Source organism: Pleurodeles waltl, chromosome 7 (assembly GCF_031143425.1).
Source record: "Pleurodeles waltl isolate 20211129_DDA chromosome 7, aPleWal1.hap1.20221129, whole genome shotgun sequence".
NCBI classification, from domain to species: Eukaryota; Metazoa; Chordata; class Amphibia; order Caudata; family Salamandridae; genus Pleurodeles; species Pleurodeles waltl.
Window position 1 is genome coordinate 394,095,237 of NC_090446.1, and position 18,712 is coordinate 394,113,948.

General features: G+C 42.4%; 1 protein-coding gene across 2 annotated transcripts in view; it reads right to left on the reverse strand.

Annotated features, from left to right (window-relative positions):
- The window catches only part of LOC138304105 (fer-1-like protein 4), a 1,042,026-nt gene that overhangs the window by 578,022 nt on the left and 445,292 nt on the right, over positions 1-18,712 (reverse strand). For both annotated transcript variants that reach the window (XM_069243852.1, XM_069243853.1), the window contains 3 exons: positions 17,066-17,225; positions 16,772-16,955; positions 125-311 (listed from right to left, as the gene is read on the reverse strand). In XM_069243852.1, the coding sequence (XP_069099953.1) occupies positions 125-311; positions 16,772-16,955; positions 17,066-17,225 (531 nt within the window). The remainder of the gene's footprint in view (positions 1-124; positions 312-16,771; positions 16,956-17,065; positions 17,226-18,712) is intronic.

The window sequence follows — 18,712 nt, forward strand, 5'->3', positions numbered from 1 at the left end:
AGTACAACTGTATGGGTCCAAGATGAAACTTCCTTCAGCTAGGAAGATCAATTCCATTACATAATATATTCTTGTGTTATTTAAGCAAAATGGTGATTTACTGATTTACTTTACTGTGTCTTACCGTTTCGACCAGGATCTGATATTTTCTCTAGATCAATGAAATGAGTAGCCAATGCAACATCACCAATGTTGGCATCGTCAAGAACCTGAACCTTTATTTTTCTGGCAAGAGGAGGAAACATTTCAATGAAACTGATCTGCTCATTCCATTCAGGTTCTGTGGTGTCATTCTCCACTGATGTTTCACCCTGAAATTCAAAATATCAAGTCAAAACGGGACTTCCAAAGCACGTCTTCAAGCATAACATGACTATTCATCCTCTGTGTCACTAACCTCGCTTGCTCACACATGATACTCTACAATCAACTGCTCTGAAGCTTTGTTTCCGGGAAAACATCTGAGCGGGCTAAGATGAAAAGATGGCCCCCTTGACATTCATTTCTGAGTAAAGTCGCACCACCATATCGAATTAGGAACCTTCATCATAAATATATCACCAGACTGGTGTTTCTTTCTAACTAGGGCGAGTGATCTGCCACAGGGTGGGTAGGGCGGGCTCTTTTGCCCTAACTGCGTCAGAGGCCTCAGTGGGCCTTCTGCCAGGGCCTAAATAACTCCTTGCAATATAAACGCACAATAACAAATATTACTTTAACGCGCCTTTAAAACTAAATACAATATGACTCAATATACCAAAGATTCGTTGTGTCTATATTTGTGCACTTAATGATTCGGCTGTTTGGAGAGATAGGATGTTGCCCTTTGGTAATTTCAGAGCACTAATTTAACACCTCAATTTCAGCATTTCACTCTTTTTGAGACTTTATAAAACATTAAAAAAATGTACCAAAACCCCCATTACCGCTCTTTTTAATCTTTATTGCTTTTAATAGTTTAAATGAACGTCAGTTGGAATTATGTAGTTAAATACATAATATTTTCACTATTTTTAGTGGTGTCATGTGAACAATGTAACAAGATTGCGTTTGGTTTTGTAGTAGCAAATGGCAGTTTTCTATATAATATTGGTTAAATGATGTAGGTCTGTACAGTGTAATTGAAACAGTGAGTGAAAATCATTCTAGGCAGAGAGCATACCACGTCAAAAACATCAGTCCTCCAATGGTATTCCATTTTAGCAAATTCAAATGAATGTTCTATTTTTATTCTGAAACCATAGCAAATTGAAATTTGGAAGGGGTATGAAAGTGGTGTTCCTTCCAAATTGTGGTTTTGTATTCAATGTATCAATGGGTTATGACCGCAATTCCGGTTGCAAACCACTGACCAGGTACCATCTCCTCAAAGAGGTGCTTATTGAAGTTTGATACTTTATGGCGATCTAGCCAAGCATAGCCCTCGATTCACAATACACTGATCATGACTTCAGGCATGTCAGATGTCTAAGTCTCGTAAAAGTAATTTTTTTAAGTTCAATCTATTTGAAATTTCGTATTTCGGGATGCTCTGTCCTCAAATTTTCAGGCAGGACTGGCTCTAAAAACTTCAAATCGCTTTCCCTAGTTGTGGAGTAAGGAAATTCCACATGAGCAAGTAGACGCTTCTGTCAGAACCTTTACTCTCTTCAGCACTGTGAGTCTGCAGGAGATAACTTTTCCAAGCGCTCAAGCAGGCAAGGTATCTTAAATGCTGACTAGTGAGGAAATTCCAGCTAATCATAATATATTTTGCAGGCCTCCCAGTCTAGTTTTTCAACAAACTGATACACTTCCTTTAATAGAAGCATGAGGTCTGTATAATATAATGGGAACACTTCCATGCCTCCCAGGTCCACCCCTGGCACATCCGTTCAGCACAATATACTTCAAAGGAAATGCCCTCCTTGTGCAACCATTTAGGTTCTTCTCTTCCATTCTGGTCTTTGTGTGAACAGCCATTAGATGCCACAGACGGCAGGCCTAGCTCCAAATGGTGTCACCAGGTTGTGGTCAGAGACAGATTTATCTATGCCTTTTAGAGTTAACTGCAGTAGAGAACAATGAGAACATATTTCAAGTGGCATAAGGTAATATGTATCAAGAAGTTACCATTGCCACTTGTCGTTTTAGCCTGTTACCTGTAGACTGATGAAAAGGATTTTCATCACACACAATTCACATTTAATATGCATTAATTCCTCACTCAACATATGCTATTCATAAGTACAAATACATTATTTGTTTTTATCTGTATTCATGATATATCACTGATATCCAGGTACTTAGACATGAAGCATCAGAGATATGTGAAGTGCAGTGAATTTGGGAGTACAAAATGCAGTTTTGTTTTCCAAATGACCTGGAGGTAAAAATCCTTGTGTAGGAAATTTGCGATTGAATAAGAACTTCTATTGTAGTTTGAATATTTAATAACTCTTCTCTTCCCAGTAATATAAATAGTAGCCAGATTATAAATGGAGATAACTCTTCTCTTCCCAGTAATATAAATAGTAGCCAGATTATAAATGGAGATCTTTATGTGTGAATTTTTTAAAACTCTAAATACGATTTATATATATATATGCAATAGGATACTGAAAGCGTGAAGTATATTTATGAGAAACATTGAATACTAAGAACTGATTCAGGTATATGCTAGATTATTTTAAAAGGTATGAATTCTTTTTTCTTTTTTCATGATGCTTATATTGACGTTTCTTTATGGTCAAATACATCTTACTATATTTAAAAAAATGATGTGCTTGAGGTATGTTTAGTATTTGATTGGTAAAACCAGTTTGTGATTTGATTATATTTATGGTGTTTTCACAGCCTTGAAAAAGTGATAGGGAGTAGCGAAGCACGTGTTGGACGTTTTTTCTTTGGCTGTTTTTATTTTGAACCAATCCGAGCTGTTTGTCATGGAAGCCCATCATTGTGTCTTCCCTTTTAAAAGACTCCTGTGACTTCATCCCCACCAAGAATTTGTCAGTTTGTTGTAAATATTGTATTGCTGTATGATAATAACGTACAAGAAGTTGTAATTCAAAAAAATGATTTTTGACTAAACCTGAAAAGGAATGATGTTTGGCAGAACTGCTTGTACTACTAATGCTATTACAACTGTCACTACTACTACTACTACTAATAATAATAATAATAATGAAATAAATAAATACATACTTTTGGACATTCAAGGAAACTGCATTTGTTATTTTTGCAGAGGTGCCTTCTGCTATGATAAAGGAATTCGAATTATGTTGGTGACAGTTGGCATCTATCACCCTGAGGTGCACCTATCTGCTGAATAGAGCTTCCCATAGTTACCCCAGCCTTCACATTGAGTTAGCTGGTCTCAGACTGTATCAGCGAATTCTAGAAAAAATGTATACCATAAAGATGACTCATTCTCTCATCAGGCCAGACCAAAACATGTCAAATGATGCCATGACCATTTATTTGAATCACAAGGTGCTTCCTTATTCGTGATGTAACAGTAAAGTACACATATACTTCAGAACAAAGGCTACAGGTCATAATACGTTATTGAATAAAGGGTGCTCTTTTTAGATGAAAATATTTTAAGGTTTCAGTCTCACCACCTGATCCTAAGTATCATATTATAACCACTTAACTCTTAACAACACAAAAAAGGGTTCTTAACTGAAAATGTAATGATGTGAACCCCAAGTCTACTTCAATCATGGATTCTGAAAGTAAATTCATCAGCAATTCTGCTTGGAGTGATTCCCTCTCAGGAATTATGTGACCAACTTTTCACTATTAGTTGTACCACTTCTTCAATATTAGGAAAAAAATTGATGAAAATCTTTTCTCTCCGTCATTCTCTAAAGCTGGTCCATATCTATTAGTATTTGATAAGTTACCTTTAATTTTAAAGGACAAATTGGTTCCCTTAGTGTAGGTTTCAATGTCAGCCTCTCCTCTTGAGCCATGTCCTCGCTCTATTTTAAAGATGTTCCCCACTGGATTACTTCCTTGCTGAGCACATTAATACATTTATGCCTGAGATCAAGAGACATTCTTACTTTCTTTAAAGCAGCCATTGCCACACCTATCTCAAAAAACGTATGGAAGATTCTTCAGAGTCCAGAACTTTAATCCTATCTCATGTGTTCCTTTTCCGAATAAAATATTGGAAAATCATGTTGTCCATCTTTTAGTGCATCACCTTCAGATCATAAAACAGGACAGGACAAATGGACCTGGGGGCAAAACAACTATTTGCAAAAAACATGCAATGCTCCAGCACCTCGGAAAGCACCACTGCCAACATGGAACACTTCACTTTCAAACTCCTCATCACTGCTGTTTCACCATCCTGCTGGACAAAACATCAACTATGGCAACATCATTGTGGGGACCGTAGACCCCCTGATCCTCAACTGGAGTGCCTTCATCTTCTTCGATAACCTCAAATACCACCTGGAGGACCTCACTGATTCCATAACAACCAACCTCCACAAGGGCCTGTCCAACCTCGGACTCACCAAGTGAATGGAAAATTCGACACCTGCTGCCAGACACCTACTATACTGCACCTTCACCAGCTTCAGCAACATCACAGTAGACAAGCCCCCCACAGATCACCCTCATCAACTTCAAAATACCCATCTTACTTTGCTGTAGAAGCGCAATCACTGAATTTTCACAATGTTACTGGAATAAAATAATAGAAATACCCTGGTATTCGGAACTCCCACACCATCGGCCTCAACATAACAACAACCTCCCCGAATCTATCTGCAATTTCAATGCCTGGATCATCAATTGTGGAGAATTACCCTGGCTCTCCTCAAAGCCATGACAATTAGACCATAAGCAAGCTGGTACACGGAAGAGCTCAGGCTCACCAGTGCCACTGCAAGCAAGTTTAACGCAGATGTGGACAAAGTCAGAAGTCACCTACAAATCCATCCTCAGACACTACCATCAGCGAATCAGAGCCACCAAACACTTCATGCTCACCAACCGCGTCAAAGGTAGCACCACTCACACCACAGAAATCTTTGCATAGTGAAAGACTTCACCTCTTCGGCAGCAAGCAGCACCAGTATTACACCCTCTCAGGACCTCTCAAACCTGCTGTCTATCTAATTCAGCAACAAGGCACCAGCATCTACACAAACTTCAAGCCCCAACCAAACCCTTCCACCTCCACAGTACTCCTGCCTTGGCAAAAGCCATGGAAAAGATGATAAACATATCTCACTGACACCCACCTCCTCAACACCACTCAATCACAGTACAGAAATCAACCTCATTGCTGCCACAGGCAACATTGGATTGTCATGGACAGAGGTGACACTGTGCCCTCATCTGACTGGATCTTTCTGCAGCCTTTTACACATCTCCATTGCCATCTTTATCCAACAACTGCACAAAGCTGGCACCTAACGCCCCCCGCATTGCAGGATGTTCTGCTCTCTGACAGGCTGCACCCAGGTCAGTCAGCCTGGCCCCCTTCACCACTCACACAATCAACCTCATCTGCAGAGTTCCACAAGGATCTTCACTCAGTCGCATTCTGTTCGATGCCTACATGACCCAACTCACCAGCATCATCCCTGCTCACTGAATCAACATTATATCCTGTGCTAATGACACCCAGCTCATGCCCTCCCTTTCCGACAAGATGTCATACACCCAGACCAATTTCTCCACTACCATGAACAAAGTCACAAGATGGCTGAAAAACACCAGTGTCAAGCTCAATACAGACAATAGAGAAGTTGTAATCTTTGGCAAAGACACCTCACTTTGGGACTCCACCTGGTGGCTTGCCGAACTCGGCCCCACTCCCCTCCTGGCAACCCATGTGAAGAACCTTGGAATAGTAACCAACTGCAACTAACCATGAACAGCCAAGTGATCGCAGTCCCTGTTTTCTGCTTCCACACACTCAAGATGCTCAAGAAGATCTTCAAATGGCTCCCCATCAATAGTCACAGAACCATCACCCAAGCCCTTATCACCCGAAAACTGGACTACGGCAACACACGCTATGCTGGAATCAATGCTTAACTGACCAGAAGACTCCAGAGCATACGTGGCAGGCTCACCCTCGACCTCTCACCACGCACTCACCCAGCACCTCAAAAAACTCTACTGGCTCCCAGTCCACAAAAAGAATTCTTCAAACTTCTCACACACATATACAAAGCCTTATACAACATTGGCCCCATGTACCTCAACAGCTGCATAAACGTCCACAAACCTACCAGACATCTTGGCTCAGCTGGATTTCTACACATGCACACCCCTCACATACGCAGCACCAGATCTTTTAGTTGTGCCTTCTCTTATCTCGCTCCTAAAGACTGGAAGAACCTGCCCCTGCACATTACAGCCTCCTCTTCAGTTTGTGAAACTGAAGATCTGGCTCTTCACCCAGCTCCAAATCAGGCTCAACCCATAAAGCTTCTGCTTCAGAACCTGGATATCCTCCTGAGTGAGCTGTGTATTATACAAATTCATATAACAGAGGGCTTACAGTATAGTCTGCTCTGCATACACTTGCAGTGGCAAAATCAGTTTAGTCAGATACTTTTTATGCCGTGACCCAACTGTTCCATTCATCCAAAGTGTTGACACCTATGCTAACAGTGTCACATCTTGAGATCCAATGGTTGTCACTTTTTGTCAACAGTTGTGGCAGATTGCCTCCTCTTGGAGGTAGGTGTAACAGTTCAACAACCTGCCAGACCAAGTCCATTTTTGTGTGATTGTGTGCCATGAAATGAGCTACTAGAAGAGCATCCTCCATTTTGCACCTGATTCAACTCTTGTGCTGAATAATGCATGTTTTAACCTTTTGTGTTGTTTGACCGCTATATAAAAGACCACACAGACACCAGATTGCTTAATTAAAATTGGTGGAATTACAATTGTTAAACTGTTTTAGTTTGTATGTCACAGTAGCATATTTGAAGTCCTTAGTGTTCTTACCTTGTAAGCATACTTAACATTTCTGATATTTGAAGTGTCCACCCATTGGGGATAAACCCCAGGAAGTCATGATACTCCAGTTGCCCAAGTTTTTTGTGGTTCATGCGTCATAGCATATACCAGGTTGTCCTGCAGATTATGGCCACTTTTGTTATAAAATAGAAGGGGGGGTGAGATAAACAACTATTTGAATCTTAAGATGTACTAATGTTTATTGTTGATCCTACTTCCTTGGTTCCTTGGGAAACTGAATGTAGTTACGAATTGGATACATCTGTTAGGTCTTTTTTTTGAAGGGTAAATAATATGTCCCTACATTAGTACCAAGCTCACTTGAGTGCCCTCAAGGCAAGATGCTTAGGGTACACACTATCATAGTTTTTGTGACAGAATATTCACTTCTATGAAATAATCACTACATTTAGTGCAGCTGTTATGGATATGAAGAAGCTATCCATAGGGAAGTCCATCTTTTAGATCCGAAAGGTGCAGGGGTGTAACAGAGGCCCCCGCAGACCCTGCAGTGCTTGGGGGCCACTAGGCTTACCCATACTAGGGGGTCCCTCGGCCCCTACTGATCTGTTTGTCAGAGCCCCATCAGCATATTTTGCAAGGGCCCCTCATGATTTGTTACGCCACTGCTAGGGTGATTATGTGAGTTAAGGGGGAGAGTGTTAATCTCAGTGGGTTTTGGATAGGAAGATTGAGCTGTCCCTTTTAGCCTCAAAGGTTAAGGTTGGGTGTAGTTGTGAAAGACTGAGCCAGTCAATAAACGTAGTCAATGAGTCTCTGCCTCCTCTCCAGATAAGGAAAATGCCATCAATGTAAAGTTTTCAATGTGTAGATTGTTGGGTGTTAGTACACAGATACTTCTAAGTCATCACTACATAGGATGGCAAAATTCAGAGCTAAGCAAGGGTTCATGGAAACTCCTTTTTTGCAGATAATAGGAGTCTTTAAATAAGAAAGTTATTTGTGAGGGTATTTCAAACAATTCAATGAAAACAGAGGTGAGGGTACATACTGGCTGGTTTTGGATAAAGCAGTTTCTCTATTACCAATAAAGCATCTTACTCTGGGATGTTTGTGTGCAATGATTCAATATCAAGTTCCATCTAAATGCTGTCAATGTCGTAGTCTATGTTTTCTAGAATCTGTAATAAATCCATGCTGTCCATTATGAAAGTTTGGGTATGAGGTACACAATCTTTAACAAAGAAATCATTGTATTTTTAAGGGGATCTAGATTAGAGCCATGACCGAAAACAATGGGTATTCACGGGGGTTGTTAACATCCTTGTATATTTTAGGTAATGTATAGATGACAGGTGCAAGAGGGACGTGTTTAACAAATAGGTATTTCCTTTAGTTAATAATGCCCAATTTCAATGCTGCTTGAGTGACTCTCTGTATATCAGTTTGGAACTGCTGTATTGGGTTACCAGAGAGTGGACAATAGTGTTTGCAATTAGATATTTGATATATGATTTCAGCATGAATATTGCTGCTGATCCATAATAACAATAACGCCACCCTCGCCTGTGGGTTTAATTACAATGTCATGATCATGCTTGAGGGTGCTAAGTAACCTTCTTTCCTGTACTGAGAGGTTACAGTGGATGTTTTTAAAGGATTTCACTGCCCCATGGTTTCTTTGAGTTCCAATCTCTCAGAATGTAGAGGGAGGGTGAAAATGAGTGATGCTAGCAGTGCTTAATTTGTAAAAAAATAAGTGCCAGAGCCCTTGCCAGGAGGCCACTGCAGCTTGCATCACATATTGTCACTGTCAGCGCTGCCAGTAGCTGTACCTACACAACTCCTACCAATCACACTGCTACAAGTGTGACAATTCATACTGTTTGAGGCTTCCAAAGTTGTAAAAAGGACCTGGGTGGCAATTATTAGTTGTATATTGAATTAGTAAACAACTGTCATTCTTCTCATCATTAAATTATAAAAAACAATGCCACTATGTGGAAGCTGTCATTCATGTGCTGGTGTTAGCAATTAAGTGCCGGTGCTGAGCACTGGAAACCACCGGCTCAAATTAAGCACTGGATGCTAGTATTCGATTTGCCTGATTTGTAAGAAAAGAAGAATTGCAATCTGATTCTTCTGTACATTTTAATAAGGCCCTTGTGTTGGGTAAATAAATCACTGCATTCCGTAGGGACAAAGGAAAGTTCCTTGGTAAGTATGTCAATTTCAGCAAAAAATAATATATAGGGGGTCATTCTGACCCTGGCGGTCCGAGACCGCCAGGGCTAGTATGACTGAAAGCTTTTTTCCCCATTCTGACCGCTGTGGTAAAGCCATTTCTGCCCCGGCGCCGATAATCCACCAGGGCAGCGCTGCTTGCAGCGCTGCCCTGGGGATTATGACCCCCTTACCGCCAGCCTGTTTCTGGCGGTTTTCACCGCCAGGAAGAGGCTGGCGGTAAGGGGTGTCCTGGGGCCCCTGGGGGCCCCTGCACTGCCCATGCCACTGGCCATGGCCCCGGCCAGCTTTTCACTGTCTGCAATGCATTCGGAGCCGGCTTCTGTGTTGCGGGCTTATTCCCGCTGGGCCGGCGGGCGCAAACTTGGTTTGCGCCCGCCGGCCCAGCGGGAATGTCAGAATGGGGGCCGCGTGAGTGCGGCCGCATTGGCGGCCGCATGGCGGTAGCCGCCCGCCAAGGTCGGAATGACCCCCATAGTTAGAGAAAATGAAAAAGAGAGTAATGTCAGTCTGAATGTTAAGTCCACTTGCCTATATGTCAAAGTAATCATGTTTGTGTCTACTGTGGGTAACCCCACCTGTATAATTTGCCACAAGTCTGTCTCTCGCCTGGGTGTTTGAAGAGGAAGTTGCCCGTCCCTCGTCCTCTGCCCCTCCACCATCCTTTGCCCTAGTATAAAAATAGATTTGGTGGTCTTTTTTGTAAGTCTGCAAATGCAGACTCATTGGTGTCTTGTCCAGATTCTAGCTTGTCGTTGGACCTGTTGGATGATTCTCAGAATGTAAAGATGTCAAAGGTGGTATTAGTATTATGATTTTATTTTGTAGATGTTTGACGTCTGTGAGTGAGTCATTCTCAAAGTGTGATTCTCAAATTCTGCAGTTTTTTCCAACTGTTTATTGTTGTGTTCCAGAGCAGTGTCAATATCGAGTACCATCCAGCAAGAGGTGCAAGTTGTTGCTAAGTAGCTAATCCCAAATTTAAACTTAGGGCCATTTGTGTCCGTTGGATCTCAAGATGTGAAACTGTTAGCACAGGTCTCAATTCTTTGGATGAATGGAACAGCATAGTCATGACTTAAACTCTACCTGAATTAACTGATTTCCCACAATATTTAGATGTAAAATAGACTATGCTGTAAGCCCTCTGAAGACAATTAACTTTTCTTCTTTTGTACAATCAAGTGACTTACGATTTCTTGTTTTTATTCCGATTTACAAAGCCTCACTTTTTATATATGATTTGTAGGGACAGATATAATACCATTATTATTTATGTTGCATTAATTCCTCAATGATACACTACATGGTGTTTGATGCAATTGTGCCCTCTGCGTATATTCCTCCTGTGCATTCACCCATCTTTTAGATTTTACTAACAACATATGGTCTAGTTTTACCCTTCTCCGCACAGACAAACTGGCCTGGTTCATGTATTATCACAAAGACCAGCTTTGATTCCTCTACCCGCTTCAAGACCTTTGAGTATACGCAGTCTAGTCTTTCACTTCAACACATCTACCTCAGTTCCCATTGCCATTGAAACCTTGTGAGTTTTGCCATCCCTTAGTCCTTACTATTTTGATTGTGAGTGTTGTTCTCATGTTAATTCATATCTAATCAATTTAATTACAGAATTCTTCCTTCCTAAGAATTAATGGAGTTTTCCTATCACATGTCACAATGTGCAGACCCCCAGGCGTTCTTCACAACTTGAAATGTATTTGTAGATACATTGTTTTTATATCTTCTGATTATTCAGGTACCTTGGATATGACCTCACCTACACATAACACATAGTAAATGTGAAAGGTGATAATAAAAAATTCAATTGATTTGCTTAATTTTTATGCAGCATTATATTGGGGACTTGGAGGGGAGGCGACCAAGGGGAGGTGTTCCCCCCGGGGGAATTTGGGGAATGGTGCAATCCTTGGGCTGCTTGGGCTTTTCCGTGGGCTCTTTGGGCTATCTGGGAGGGGGGTCAGGATATATAGCCATCCATTTTAAGACCCATCACCATTTTATACCTGGTGACATGGCCGTTGTCATAGACATTAGTGGGTTTTTTCCCTCCCTCCATTCCCTCTTATACAGTTACGTTCTTAGTGGGAGGTTTGGGACACCTGTTTTGGAAGACTGGGATGACTTCGGTTGGTTTAGGTGCACAAGAGAGGGATGTTTTTGTCTGGGGTTGTCGCTTGAGACAGGTACACGGCAGGTGGAGGACAGGTTATCCTCATTTTGCACAGTTCAAGGTTGGGCTTGGGGGCAGGGCAAGCTGGAGAGACAGGGGTACCTAAAACCAAACCCGGGCAGGACAGGCTTTAAAGGTTGGTTTCAAATGTCATGCATTCAGTGGTTTACAGGTTTACAATCTCAAAGTGCTGTTATGGTTGGACTAAGTATAGCGCAACTTGAGGAAAAATTGCATTAGAAAATGATCAGGAGAGGGATGGTACTTTAGGGGAGGTGGGTGGAGGAGATAGGATAAGCTCATGTTTAGTGAGGTTTTAGTTTTGTGAGGTAATGGCCAGGTTTTTATTTTGTGATTGTGTACCTAAGGCAATAAAGCGGTCTTTTACACACAAGTACTTGCAGTGGTCATCGAGTGCACCCCTCTTCCCTAATAACTAGTGTATACTTGGTTTAACTGCGCTCTTACTCTGATGATGATCTAACTTAAAGAGGGTTGGAATGCTGTGGAAAAGACAATCATTGACTGATTACGTACGGAAAACCTTTCCAACACATTTGTAGTGTTATTCGTTTTTGGGAACACCATTCTATCAATCAACCAATCAATCAAGGTTCTTGTATAGTGAGGCTAATCACCTGTTCGGGTCTCAAGGCTCAATTTTGCACACTATCTAAAACTAATTTATCTGTGTTCTTTTTACCGTTGTCCTTTTTCAACGGCGATCACTTTTTGCCCCTCCTGCACGTTGTTTGGGCACACAATACACCGAGCACCTATTGCACATATTTTAATAAATTAATGTGTATGTTGCATATATGTAAACATTGGTAAAATTATTACTTTTCTCAAGGAAATATGTTTTGGGTCATACTCGTTCCCTGATAATGCGATGCATATGAAAATGCATAGGCTAAGAATTGTGCTAAACTGATAAATGAGTTTTATTGTTGATACCTAATCGAACGCTATTTTTTTGCAATAACATATACCACTGTCCTAAAGGGTCTACGGATTGCTCCTGTAGTAGGAATGTCAGCTCCAATTTTACTACATCCTTCACCTGGGCTCAAACTGCATGTCAACAAACCTAAACTATTTGAGTAGAAGTCCTTTCCAGGAAGGGACTGAGTATGTTGCACCCCTCAGAGACATTGTATATGATTATTATGCATTAACTTACACCAACCATTGCCTTTCTTTCAAGATTGGTAAACAAAACAGTGTTTGTTCATATAACATGCTTTATGCCATTTACCCACAGAAAAAGAATGAGTTATGTTACTGTATATTTTCAGTAAGCACCCAGGACCCGGGGATTGTGATATATCATCTTTGATCTCTGCAATTGGTTAGGGCACTAGAATATGGGTTTACTGCAGAATTTCAGTATGCTATAAACATTTCAGGTGTATAATGTCTTTTTTACAGGTTAGTAGTTTTATATATTCTTATTAATAACTTAGGAAATAGCAGAGGCAGTTAGCCAAACAGCATTCTTATTGTTAGCTCTGCACATTAGATGTGTACAACTCTCATATCTATTTTCACAAACATCTTGGGAAACAAATATTGTCTGTTCAATCATTTTTACGTATACTGTCTGTTTACATGTTTTACTTGTCAAACACAGCCCAGGAAGCCCATGTTTTAGCTTGAGAGGAAAATCGACATGCTGCGGGGCATTTTGAAGGACAAGTTCTAGGCATGGTGATGTGGTTCCTCTGCCAATGAACCGGAAAATAAGAGAGCTTCACTCACAGAAAACTGCATAGTAAAGGTGTGGGTTCTACATATTCTTCATAAAATACCAGAAACTAACAGAGAATTCTGTTTTCTTAAGATGTTGAACTCTTTATTCAGATTATCTTTTTTATTATTTGCCTGTGCTGATGCTTTTATTATCGTTGCAATACCTGCTTGCTTGCCTTTTCTCCTACTCTAGAGAAATGAATGATAGAACTGTAAGTACAATATTTTTGTGTTCCATGCTTTCTCAGAACTAAAGTGGGAGGCTCATCTAAATTACCCCGCTAGGGTCTCTGAACGGTGCTTGCATTCTTTATCTGACCAACCCTGTAAAATAGCCCAGTCAGAATTCTCTCTGTTCTCCTTGCTTCACAGGCTTCTACGGTATTCCCATGCTTCCCAACTATATCCAAATCCATGGTGTGGACACCTGCAAAACGCATGAGGCTGCAATTTTATTAACCTTTTACTATGCAGTAGCCCAATCAGGTTATCTACTACCTTACTGAGCAGAAAAGCCTGTTATTCAAAAGCTTGCTCTACATGGCCTAAAGTCCTGCATCAATTTCTGGAAACATTGATGGGATAAAACACCAATGTAGGCTGTCATGATGGAAAAAAACACCTTATTGAATGGGTCCCCTCAGAGAGGACTGAGACCCAGATTTAAGAAAACCTCGCGCCATTCCTACACCACATTAGCATCCTTTTTTTTACGCTAATGTGGCGTTGGAAGGCCAGAAACGCTGCACCATATTTACAAAGTGGCACAATGCTTGCAGTACCCCACTTTGTAACCCCTTATGCCACATTATGCCTGGGGCAGACATAATGTATGCATGGGGGCGTTCCGGAGCTAGGGGGGGGGTCAAAAAATGCCTCAAAGAAATCTCAGAGAATTCTTTGCATCATTTTTATCTGGATTTTTAACGCCTGCTAGAAGCAGGCGCTAAGCGAAGGCTCCCATTGTTTTCAATGGGCCTCTGGGTGCTTAGCAGGATTAGCAATAAACATTTTTTACGCTAATACTGCAAAGTGCCGGACTAGAGTAAAGAATTATGATGCTAGTACCCCTGACTACCACCATGGTGTGACGTATTTTAAATACAGGGCACACATGGTGGCACTAGGGGGGCACTAAGCGGCGCAAGAAAAGTGGTGTTGCACTAGGTCCAGCACCACTTTTCATAAATCTGCCCCTGCGTACAGAAAAAGTGTTGTTGAGAGAGGCATCTCAGCCAGTGCCTACAAGTGCCAGCTGCAGTAACACCTGGCAGGTCTGGCTGATAAGCCTGGCCTTAACATACCAGCCACTAACAGGCAGAGAATCTAAGCCAAGACCAGAACTTGCAGTGGGTTCCCAACATGTCAAATATTGTATATACTGCTAGTGACGTAAGGGATGAACTCATCATGATTGAGCCAATGTGCAAGCAGTGCCTTCTCAATTAGTCACTATGTATGACACAGCCTGAAGGACTAATGGGGTAATTTCCTGTCTTATGGATAAAGAACACCTAACAAATTATTGTGGATGTCATCTACTCCATTTAGAGATGGGGAATACTGCAGGGTTTCCTAAGGCAGAACCACAACCAATTACCTTGTTGGTGACCCTTGACCAGTTGACCTGTCCACCAGTGAGCTGCTAGGTCACTGTGACTGTCACCCAATCCTATTTAGGAAAGGGTGACAATAGCTAGGTTTTCCTAACTTGGACTGTCAGAAGAACCACTTTAGTTTTGGGTGGAGAATCAATTAAAACTCCCACCTCAGTGAGAAAACTCAGGGCCATTGACAGTTTGTTTAACTGGGACTTTGTTTGTGTTAAACAAACAAAAATGACCAAATGGTGCCAAAGAAAGATGGCACCTGTTTGGAACTTTACTGGGCCTAAAGTAGAGCTGTTAGTTTGGGTAGTTTTAAACAAGAGTAGGAGTCAATCCTCCACCAAGGTAGTCGAAGGCATATCCTGCATTGACCTGGTGGCCTGGTGGGCTACCTGCCCTACTATAATTGAGGAGCTAACCCTCTACATTCTGAGAGAGGAGTCCGCATCATATGTTGGATGAGCAACTGAAGCTATTAAGGGGATTGCAGGAGTCATTAAAAAACTGACTGCACTAACAATGATGACTGCAAAATCAGATTGATATCAATCACAGGAACAAACCCTGCCTAGTTTGAGTATTTTCCCTACATGTACCTTAATCTGGCTGTACATGACTACATCTGGGCAGCTTGGAGAGGCAGCCATTATGTCAGCAGGCAAACCTCTGGAGAAAGATGGAGGGAAAGGCACCACAATGAGACCAAGTAGGCAAAGTCACTCTTCGTAGAGGGGACCTGATTACCTATCCTGCAAGTGAGTGCCAAATTTTGGAAAGGCAGCATTTCTTTGTTGAAAGCTGCCTTTCAAAAAAGCAATCCTGATGGAAGCCCGGGACATGATACTTTGTCAGGTGGTGTTTTGGTGAAGAAGGCCCTGGTATACATTTGGGAAAGAGACCAAGCCATTATGCACCAGAGCATCTTTACTCACCATCCAATTGCCCTTTGCACACAGTAGGACTCACACCTTTAAACAACCTTTTTGAACTTTGACCAACAGGATACGTACAGGATATGTAGCCTTGCACTATCACACCCTAATTATTATTACCTGCTTCAGGTGATCTGTTGTACTATGACGAGGAGACAGTGGCCACGAAGCTGAGAAGGTTGGAAAGAGAATATCCTGTCCACAAAACTTAGATGTCAAGTGGACCATCACTAAGAAATGCCATCTCAACTTGTATGACACCATGTTCATGTAACAACATACTATTAACATATGTAAATATGACAGACAAGCACAAGTCACCAATTACATTTTGCCATTAATGCTTAGTCTAGATGTTTGCATCCCTGGGATTGACAGTCCTCCTGGGTGAATGAAAATACCCCACATGACAAAGGCAAGACAGACCACCCTTGCAGCAGCCAATCAGCTTAAAGCAGTAGAGGGTCTGTAACAACTCTGATATCCTCCCTACATACGAAGTGGGGAATGAGAGGTTAAAGTCTTATTCACAGTATCACTTCTACGTCCTCCCAATTACACTACCAAACAAAAAAAGGTACCAGGACAACCACCATAAATATATTGGGTCCTCTTACATTTATGAGAAGGTGTAAATCAATTGGTCTATGGTGCCTGTTTGAAGTGTTCCCTAAGAAGGGTGGGAGCCCTCACCCACCGAACGTGCATGCTGCATCATGAATGCTGTGCTGTATCAGAGTGGAAAAATGGTGCCTAACTTTCTACAGTGCCAGACACAGTGTCCATGTCCTTGGTGCTGACTGAACACCTTTCTGATGCCTTGCATTCCTGCCACCTGTGCCTGCACGTGTCTCACAGCTGACCCAGGCTCCTCAATGCTGCTCAGGGACCTGTTGTCTGGACCTGACCCTAATAAACTCTCAGTCTCTTACTGAGTATACACAAGAGGAGTCTACAGCCTCATCAGTTAATCCTATCCCTAAACTCCCCGAAGTATCTGCAAACAGCTTTTTGTCACCTCAGCCTCATGCTGCTGTGCACAGTTCTGTTGAAAGCGGTGTGTTCAAAGATGTTGGGAGTGTGTGCTCTCTCACCTGCTGTCCAGCAAAGGAGACTTGAACATATGGGTCAATGAACACTTTCTTTTCCCCCATGATCTTTGAGAAGCTTCCCATAATGCCAGCACTCATGCTGGGCAGGCCTTCAGCTTTGAACACTTTAACACAGATTTTGGCCCATGGGCGTTCGGATGGCACTCTTTTAGGCAGCAACAAGTTTCTATAAAGAAAGAGGTAAATATGAGCCCACATCTTTAGAAATATAACTATGATGCAAACAGCGCAGCTAAATTGTGGCATGAAAGGCATGAGGGTGGTCAGCTCACTTACTTCTCAATGTCCTCATTCTCATTGGCTGTAGTAGGTGGCGGTGGCCTCGTGTCTTCTCCCCTTGTGAACACGGAAATGTTGCATTTAACATAACCTTTTACACCTGCCCGTGTGTCCTTGGGATCAGTGATTACTGCCCACTTTTGAAGAAATCTATGATCTATAAGCAAAATAATCCATTATATATATTTTTCCATTTAAAAACAGAATTTACATTTCTGTGATAAAAGCAGATACATGTAAATGCTCCTGCCACAGTGCTCTTTTTGTTGCGTCAGCTGTTAGCCGTTGGAGCACGGCCAATCTTGTTGACGAAAATAGGGAACCTGGACTGGTGGTGACACAGTTTGAAATCAAGTGCACATGATGGGTAGGACAGATGTCTGGTTGTGTCCTGCCCACCACTTGCACTTGAGACCTTTCCAGCCTGTGCTATGTTAGTAGCTGGGGTGGGAAGAAAACATAGCCCCACAGTCTCCTTTAGGGCACTTGGCTCACCTGCCCCAAACAGTCCTGGTGCTGCTTGCATGTTGCCTACTATTACAGGCAGCATAAGAGCAGCATCCAGATTTGTCAGAGTCCCCCCATGCACACAAGGCAGCACAGGAGTGAGAGGATCTCAGAGCATGGTCAGTCACCTTGTGTCTCTATTTGGAGGCACACAATGATAGCTCATGCTTCCATAACTTGTGCTTTCACACATTGCTCGTCACTTTTGCACACATTAGTATTCAGTAGTCGTGGCTCGCAGGAGGGAAAAGGGGCAAGGTGGGGTGGTACGGGGAGGGAGGGGGGTGGACCCCCCCAAAAAAAACTTACCTTAACTCGGTGTTGCACCGCTCCATCCGCTCTGCTCCGTCGCTGCAGGTGGGCACAGGCTCCCAGCCTGCCCTGCAGCCAATGCTGACACTGCTCAGAGCAGCATCAGGATTGGCTGGGAGTGCCCAGCCAGGGCACTCCCAGGCAGACTGGGAGCCTGTGCAGGCTCCCTCCAGTCCGGCAACCGTGTGGCTGGACTGGAGACAGCCTACTGTGCATGTGTGTTTGGCCGGCCAGAGATAGCCAAACATACATGTGCAGTGAGGGGAGTGTTGTGCACTCCGTCCACGTCCACATAACACCTGTGGCCCTGCCCACTTTTATTGAAACAACATAATGAACTGAGTTTATTATGTTGTTTCTATAAACGTTTTGCAGCTCCTGCTGCTGGCGGTGGGGCGACACTCCTCCGCCCTAGCAGAGGAGCCTCCCCTGGTATTCAGTGTTGCCAGATTGGGCTATTTACTGTACAAAAGGGTGAGATTTTTCCATTTGTATGATATAAAATTACCCTTTGAGGGTTTGACAAATTGTGGCATTTTTTACCTTCTGTGTGTAAACTTTGGTAAATGCAGCGCCACCGGCAAACGTTCAGCTCCGAAGCTCTCTATAGGCCGCGACTTATAACAAGGCTGTCAATCACTCATAGAACTAAAGCACTACCTATGATGGCCCTGCCCCCAGAGTGATTTGACCAATGTGGTTAAGAGCGGCAGGCCTGAGATTATTTTATTTTGATTCATTGCCATGGAGCAGTGCTCCTATGTGATCGGGGGCCTTGAGAGAGGAGGAGTCGAGGAGAGGCAGGGCTATTTGGCCAGCCCAGCA